This window comes from Cryptomeria japonica, chromosome 4, assembly GCF_030272615.1.
Source record: "Cryptomeria japonica chromosome 4, Sugi_1.0, whole genome shotgun sequence".
NCBI lineage: Eukaryota > Viridiplantae > Streptophyta > Pinopsida > Cupressales > Cupressaceae > Cryptomeria > Cryptomeria japonica.
In genome coordinates this window covers 305,498,870-305,507,227 of record NC_081408.1, presented here as the reverse complement: position 1 = coordinate 305,507,227, position 8,358 = coordinate 305,498,870, and the positions used below count along the sequence as shown (strand labels likewise).

General features: G+C 33.9%; 1 protein-coding gene across 8 annotated transcripts; it reads left to right on the top strand.

The window, feature by feature from the left end:
* The first annotated feature begins 254 nt into the window (after window positions 1-254).
* LOC131052139 (uncharacterized) lies at window positions 255-7,516 on the top strand. 8 transcript variants are annotated; one of them, XM_059219806.1, is made up of 3 exons: window positions 256-519; window positions 703-886; window positions 7,152-7,516. In XM_059219806.1, exons 1-3 carry the CDS (start codon window positions 461-463, stop codon window positions 7,164-7,166), a joined length of 258 nt encoding a protein of 85 aa, XP_059075789.1. In that variant the 5' UTR covers window positions 256-460; the 3' UTR covers window positions 7,167-7,516. The 8 variants fall into 8 exon arrangements, 5 of the variants coding, with proteins under 5 accessions (XP_059075789.1, XP_057842724.2, XP_057842725.2 ...); XM_057986741.2 differs by having other exon boundaries at window positions 7,146-7,516; XM_057986742.2 differs by lacking the exon at window positions 7,152-7,516 and adding an exon at window positions 5,732-7,138.
* Window positions 7,517-8,358: the final 842 nt, after the last annotated feature.

Here is an 8,358-nt window from a genome sequence, read left to right as displayed (position 1 = left end):
GATTATTTGTTATCTACACCTTTCATTTTCAATTGATTTCTCAATACTACATTTATTTCTACATTTCAACACTAATTTAATCTAAATTAATTAATTTTATATACAATTTATTGACTAACCTAAATTATATTTAAAAACAATTTTCCATTTATTTAATTAACTTAATACACATAACAACTCTTATCTAAATTAAACATTATTTTAAAATCTTATTCATTTGAATTAATAGATGAATAATTTAGAGTAAATTTAAAAAAAAAAAAGTGTGTTCGTTATATTTTGTTTTTGGGTTCATCCATCTGTGGAGCATGACCAAACTGAATCTACAGCGATGGAGGGAATTGCTGAAAAAAGCATTACCGTTTCACATGGCTATCCATTACCTGTTAAAAAAAAACATGATTGTTGCTTATTTTACCGTTTTAAAAAGCATGCCCGTTGCCGAATGTTACTGTTATAAATGGCAGGGCACTGTTCATGTGGATTAGCGAGGGATTGTGTTCTTCCTCTTATGTCAATGTTTGTTTGATCTTCTGTTTATTCCATCAATGTCTTTTATAGGAATTTTATGTTTCTTTTGTTTTTCTTATCGTTTTGATGTTTTCTGATGAGGGTTTTGTAAGCGAGCATACTAGTGTGTCTGTCCATGTTGTGCATCTGTGATTTGTTTAGTTTTTTCTGGTTGCTTTTTCTATTAGATAGGGAGGGGCAGAACAGAGGAAGAGGGAAGGAAAAAGGCAAAGGCAGAACAAAAGGAAGTTTGACAGTTGAAGAGGGAAGGCAGAACAAAACCAGAGGTTGGCCTGCTCATCTGCATTTTGGGTTGAATGACAAAACCACTGGGCATCCTCGTCCGCTTGAAATTGAAGACTCTGCGCTTAGTCAGGTATGTTTTTCTGCTAATTTTCTGATAATGTGCAGCCATTGATACATTTTGCCAAACATAGGTTGAGTGACTTGCCTTTCTGAAAATTTATTGCGCTGTAATTTGTTGTGTAGCCATTGAGACATTTTGTCAAACATATGTTCGAAGTGTCTAAATTCTAATGTTGACTATTACATCTATCATAAAACGATGAGTACTTTCCTTTCCAGAATCTTCTGGAAATTTATATGGGATTAAAGTTGAGATTCTTATCGTTTTATCACGATGGAATTTGTAAATTGCTACTTGTTTATGAGTGATTGATGATTTTGTGTTTTTTGGGTTTGTGTGGGCTTAGAACCAGAATGATCAATCCTTATGCTAAAAAAATACACTTAGTTTTTATTTGAGATGTCTAGCGAACCCAATAGGTCATATTTGTGGCAGTTACCTATCTTTATATAGGAACACCTAGTTGGTATTGCTTAATTGGAAGCGCGTCAAATGAAAACTTACAAGGAAATGAAATCTAATGTGTCAAATGGAATTAGAATTAGAAAATGTTGTTTTGATCCAAGTCATCCTAAGCATTAAGAATTGGACTTTTGGAATCAGAAAATGTTGTAGTCTAATAGATCATTGATCATTTATTATATACCTATTACTATAATATATAAATTGTGATAACCATGTCATAAGTTGACTTCTGATATATCATATATGTGATTATGGTGCTTTGTAATATACTTGTACAAAAGAATTGTAACATATTCATTATTTCTCAATTTCAAATTTCAAATTAATTTTAAATAAATTTAGGTCAGTGTTCTCTTCTTAATTTTGGACCTGATTGGAGACCATTACAATTCTATGTAAACTGTCATTTTGTTAAATTTCCTCTTTAATCCCTTGTGCAACCATGAGGCTTTTTGTCAAACAATTCATATGCCTTGTCTGTCACTTGTTATGGTCTATATGGTCTATAAGATGTGTCCAAATCAAAGATAAGAAGAACAAATTTAAGCTGTAAACTGTCAAATATAAGAAGAACAGATTTGCGGGCCTCGATACCTCAATTGTTGCCTTTGCTTTACTTATTTTCATTTTCTATTCTGTACTATGCACCTTTGATAAGAAGAATAAATCTGGTGGTGTGATTTAGCTCCAATAGCTAATTCTTCTGAACAATGAGTATGCCTTTTCAATAGCAGAGTGTTTAGAGTGAATAATGAGTGCTGAAAATGCAATCGTTTTTAACCTATCCCTAATCACGAATATGAATAAATCCTAATCCTTTTGGTATTAACTGTTGTTCATTAAGCCTGACATCAATCAACAGGTCCTTCAGGCTGAGGATTCTTCACAATCCAAAACCCTTGACTGACTTTAGGAGCCCAGATGGATATAGTTGGGTGGGTGGGTACAACCAACTGGATCTGACTTGGTTACAGTACCACTTTCATCTCTGCACACTTGGATCTGACTTTTACTTGTAGCTGCACTCAAACTAGCATGCAACTCTGTCTCTGATTCTGGCCTAAACAAGGGTATATACGACTTGTAACTCTAAATTTAGGAGAATTTCTTCACACCTGATATCTTGTGATACGTGTATTCAAAGATAACTAATTTTATTGTCCTCTTGCTATGGGATTGTATAGTCTCTTTCAGGTTACAACATTCTTATCTTCCTTGCGAGTCTATCTCTGTGCAAGATGAAAGGTGTGGGTTCTGGTCTCTTCGCTAATTTTATTCTCTCTATCCAAGGTCATTCTGAGGTTCCTTTGTTCCTTCAATAACCTCAAAGGTGTTTACAACCTATAAGAAGCAACTTGAACAGCACACCTTCCAGCATTATAAGAAGCAACTCGAACGTGTTCGAATAACAAGATAAGAAACTGATTCTACCATTGACGCTTAATGGTTTCTTGTTAAAGGTCATTTTAGGCATTATTCATTTTCATTTTGGTAATTTCAATTTATTCTGCCTACTGATAAATATAAACAATTATGTCGTAGAGAACAATTCTTTCTTGATGATGGTTCAGGAACAAGCATAATGATTCTAATTGTAATGCTTGCAAGAGAATTTTTCATTTTATGCACGATTATCTATATATAATTTCTGTCTATTATTTTAAACATTTTTTTTGTTTTTTCAATATGTGCAAAAACTTGTTGTTTCCTTGATTTTGGAAGGATTGTAGTATGCATCCTGTACACCTGCAATCTTTGTGGAGAGGTACAATTTTAAAATTTGGAGAATTTATTTGTAGAGCTATCTTATGTTGTAATTTAATATTGGGAAAAAAGTACCTAAAAAACAATTTTCTAAATTAGATGTATGTGTATCTAGCTAATATGTAGAGCTATCACTGTCACAAATCACCTCTTCCATTGCATTAGCACGGAAATTGAGCACCAAATCTGATATGGTTCTTGTTAAATTGGAAGTTGATTCTGCAGCTCCTATGAAAGTATTTCTTAGAACCTCCAATGCCCTTCTTACATCTCTCATGGTCGGTCATTGCGTTCCATGTCCATATTCTCTAACAACCTTTTACCAACAATGTCTGGTAGGCTCTTAGGGAACACTGACCTCACTCAATTTGGGAGGTTCAGGTCATCAGCAAATATGGCATCAGTTGGTCTCTTCCTTGTGATCATCATCTCAAATGTCGAGGAAATAAATAAACTCATGCAGCTGTTACCAAAAGTTATTTATGCAATAATATTTAAAAAATTATATAATGTAATAACAAAATAAGGCAAATAAACTCATGCAGCTATTACCAAAAGTTATTTATGCAATAATATTTAAAAAATTATATAATGTAACAACAAAATAAGGCCTACCAGGAGCTATGTATCCAATAGATCCTCTCGTGGAAAATGATGTGCTTAAGGAATCTACAATCATGATGGAGATATTCCATGCTATGGGCCACATCAATAGCAATGTTCAGACATTCATTAGTTTTGAGTTCACAAACGTCCTCCTCGTTACTTTCAGGATACAAATGCTCTTCCAAGCTCCCATTTGTAGCAAACTGAAGATTCAAAGCCTTAAACATATGAACATGCACTTACTCTAACGAGATTTCGATGTCGAGGAAATTAATAAACTCATGTAGCTATTACCAGAAGCTATTTGAACAATAATATTTAAAAAATTAAATAATGTAACAACAAAATAAGGCCTACCAGAGCTATGTAGCCAATAGATCCTCTCATGGAAAATGATGTGCTCAAAGAATCTACAACGGTTGACATGTTTTCATATAGAAGCACATTACTAGGTTTCAACTCACAGTGAACAACTTAGGTAGGAGAATCATGATATGGAGATATTCCATGCTATGGGCCACATCAATAGCAATGTTCAGACATTCATTCGTTTTGAGTTCACAAACATCCTCCTCATGACTTTCAGGATACAAATGCTTTTCCAAGCTCCCATTTGTAGCAAACTGAAGAATCAAAGCCTTAAAGATATGAATATGCTATAACGATATTTCGATGTCGAGTCCTTGCCAAGATTTTGAATTCTTTCCCTTGAAATTGTTTCGGAGTTTTTCATTTTGGAAATTGAGTAAAAACTGATCCAAACCTGCTCACACCAAGCAAATTTGTCTCATAAAATCCATTTGTTTTGTTTAACAGATTTTGATATGTAAACTTAGGATATCTCAGTCTTCCAAACATGAAGTCTGGAAGATCAAATTGATGTGATAAATATTTCTGACACCACAATATCCCAAATATTGAAGCACACAGTAAAATTGCAGTCATTCCAGCAACCGATAACATCACTTTTGTAAGTAATGATTTCGCGCTTTTACCCTGATTTGGACAAGCATGCACTAAGTATTTATCTAGACTACGGAGACCGATATTTCCCATAAAGGATGCATTAAATGTGTTATTTGAAAACAGTCCTCCTCCTCCTCCTGGAACTTGACCTGTCAAATTGTTGAAACAAGCATTGAAGTAGCGAAGCACTTTCATCTTTGTAGAGATGTAGGTATTGTACTTGACAGGAAATTGAAAGATTCCAAATTTTGTAACTTCTCAAGTTCATTTGGTATCGGTTCTTCAAAGGCGTTATGAGAGAGATAGAGATGCTCCAGTTCTAAGTTTGGACATGTCTTCAAATCAGAAGGTATTTCTTCTGAGAAATGGTTGTGGTGAAGAAAAAAGTCTCCTTAGCTGTTGAAGTCTACCAAGAGAGCCTGGTATTCTTCTTGATTGCTTTTTCGAACTAACATCTAACAATGCTAGACTTTTCATCTTACCGATGTCCTCTTGAAGGCCGCCTTCTAGGTTGTTGCCACTCAAGATCCAATCTTTCCAACTTATAGAACCTTTTGAGTCCAGCTGGCAGATACCCACTTAAAAGATTATTACGTAGGTTCAAGTAGGTTAATTTGGTCGGTAATTTGTTGAGGTATGTTTCCCCTTATCTTGTTGTTCCCAAAATTTAAGATCGAGAGATTCGAGGAAAAGTGGCCTATGGATGGAGGCAAAACACCGCTCAAATTATTGTGAGACATTTTTATATATTCTAGGTGGGAACAGTTTGTGAGAGCAGTGAGAAAAGGCAAAAGGATATTAATGCTACCAGCAAGCTGAGTGTGTTCTAATATGATATATTGTAGCAAGACCAAATTGCCCAACTCCTTAGGCATATATCCGCTCAGTTGATTGTTCCTTATGTCAAGAAGGTTGATTTTAGAACTATTTTTAAGGAATATGGTAGCTTTCCACTAAGCTCATTTCCTCATAGATTAAATTCTTGCAAATTGATGAGCATCCCCACATTAAAAGGAATAGTTCCTGACAATTGGTTGTTACTGCCTGGTAAAGCTAGTGTAGTTGGGTGAGCATGCCTCCTTCAGGAGAGATAGGTCCATGGCGATTATTAACTGACAAGTCCAATTGGACTAAGGCTGAGAGATTTTTGATAGAGGGTGGAATTGTACCTGCAAAGTAGTTTCAATTTGTCGAACTCAGTGGGATTACTCCCATGCAGTTTCAATTTGCCGAACTCAGTGGGAATAACCAGAGCTATGAGATTCCCAAGCGGGGGAGAAAGGATGCCTAGTAAATCCTGACCACTGAAACCTAACTGAACCACTTGCTGCGAATGAGAAGAGCATATTACGCGGGTCCAATTACACATTGGAATATATTATGGGTTGGATGTGATTGCAGCTTTGAATGCCGATACAGATTCCTGGTCAGGAGGAGCAGATTGCAATGGAGTTGAGATTGAAAAGAGCAATGTCAACACTAATAAAAATAACATACTGGTATTCTAATGTGCTAAGACAATATTGAGGTCGAATGTGATTGCAACTTTGAATGCCAATACAGATTCCTGGTCAGCAGATTGCAATGGTATTGAGAATGAAAAGAGCAAAAATAATATGTATTCCATTTACTCAAGATAGAGCTACGAAGACTCAAAATCTCTAATTCTCCCTTCTCAACGTTTTGGAATACATACCTGCAATCTATAAAATGGTATCCTTCTTAGAGCTCTGCATCTAAGCAGCTGGAAATCACCATGGGCCATTGTTGATCTACTAGTTCTATAGGGGCATTTTGAACAGTTATGTGAATTTTTATTTTTTCCTTCCCAACTTTTGGAATATTGAACTATGGTTTGAATTTGTCACATCTACCAATAGGAAAATGAAAATAAGGAAAGAAAAGGCAACAGATGTACTACCATGTGGTGTTAATTTTTTCATTTTTTATTGGGGGTCATCAATCATTCCAGCAGCCCTGCCTTCGACCGTGGTTTTCATCCCCAGATCCTTTTTTCTGCCTTGCTTTCCTTTTCCTTTTGTCATTACCATCCTCATGGATTCCCGATTCCTGTAGAGAAGAAATGGCACATATTTTGGTTTGTGCATCAACAATCGGGTGGGGTGTGCTTTAAAGAAGTGTTATTTAGACTTGCATTTGCTAATAAAAAACAAAATAAATATTCTAGAAAATTAGTATTAGAGCATATTTTCTAGACTATCATCTTATATACTTGTATAACATAGCTTGGCAGATTTATGGCCAAGATTTTGTTTCTCTTGGAAAGTTTTGGTACATGTAAATGTTTCTGTAACATTGTGTAATCATTCTTATATTTCTATTGAAGTAATTTACTGATTTTTATGTCAATTTTACTTTAATAATAGTATATCTAATCGTTTATATATTTTATTGGGAGGAAAATCAATCTAATAGTATATCTAATCGTCTGTGTTAATATGTTTAGTTTTAGATGTTGAGTGTTTGACAGACTGAGCCAGTATTCAGAAATGTTTGGAAGCTCCAATAGGGTAGCTGCTGAGGAGTAATGAATATAATTTATAAAAGTTTAGGAAAATGTTTCAAATATTGAATGGGTTAACTAAATGCAAGATTTAATATCTAAAATTGGAGAAATATTGTATATTTTAATCAATCGTTAAAATTGGTGTAAATGCAATTTGTAAATTAGGGCAATTTTACTGGAGAAAGATGTTATATTTTTGAATCAGTTGTTGAAATTGGTGACATCAATAAATGTAATATATAACTAAGACAATGCTTATCCTGTAAATTGATATGTAAATTGATGTGTTTATATGAAGTGCTCCCTTGAGCTTTGACATTAAATTTGTGTGTGTGGATTTTGACATACATTGATTGTTTGTTTGAAGTGTTTATTGGAAGTGTGTATAAACTCTATGCAATTATCATTTATCATTTGAACTTTAGCATTCACTTTGCATGTATGTTTGAATTCTAGCATACCTTTATTGTATCTTTGAGCTTTCTTTGAAATGGGTGAGTGAACTTTGATCATTTATTCATTCACAGGAGGGAAGAGAGGGAGTGTGTTTGAACTTTTTGTAATAAGTGTGTTTGAACTAATTTTGTAAAAAGTTTATTTAAATTACTTATATTTAACTTTTACATTCATATTACGTGCATGTTTGAACTTTGGTGTATATTTACTTTGTATTGTGAAGTGTTTTAATTTTGTGTATAGAGCTCAAATATTTACTTTGTGCTGGGTTGAACTAAATTTGTGTGAAGCGTGTTTGAACTTTGACATCTATTTTGTGAAGAGTTTTAATTTTGGCATTCACTTTGTGCATGTTTGAACTCCGATGTTTACTTTGTGTGAAGATTTATAAACTTAGCATATGTGTTTACATTTGAACTTCCACATTGAACTTTGTGTAAGAGTACCAACTTTGACATTCAGTTATGTTTAAATTTCAGCATTTATTTTGTATATGTGCGAAGTGTGTTTTTTAATAAAGTGTGTGAAATGTGTTTTAACTTCACAAACTCACTTTATGTAAACACTATACTAAATTTTGACATTCATTTATGTGAATGCTTAAATTTTGGCATTTACGTTTGTGTGGGTTGTGTGTTTAAATAAACTATGTGTGAAATGTTAGTATGTGTTTTTATGTTTGGACTTTCAAATACAC

What these genes read in the sequence shown, in the direction of transcription:
- LOC131052139 (XM_057986739.2), top strand. Translation starts at nt 461, where the DNA reads ATGGCAGGGCACTGTTCATGTGGATTAGCGAGGGATTGTGTTCTTCCT. An exon ending in GTTCTTCCTCTTATGTCAAT is followed by an intron (nt 520 to 702) that starts GTTTGTTTGATC and finishes TCTATTAGATAG; the next exon opens with GGAGGGGCAGAACAGAGGAA. An exon ending in AAGACTCTGCGCTTAGTCAG is followed by an intron (nt 887 to 2,204) that starts GTATGTTTTTCT and finishes ATCAATCAACAG; the next exon opens with GTCCTTCAGGCTGAGGATTC.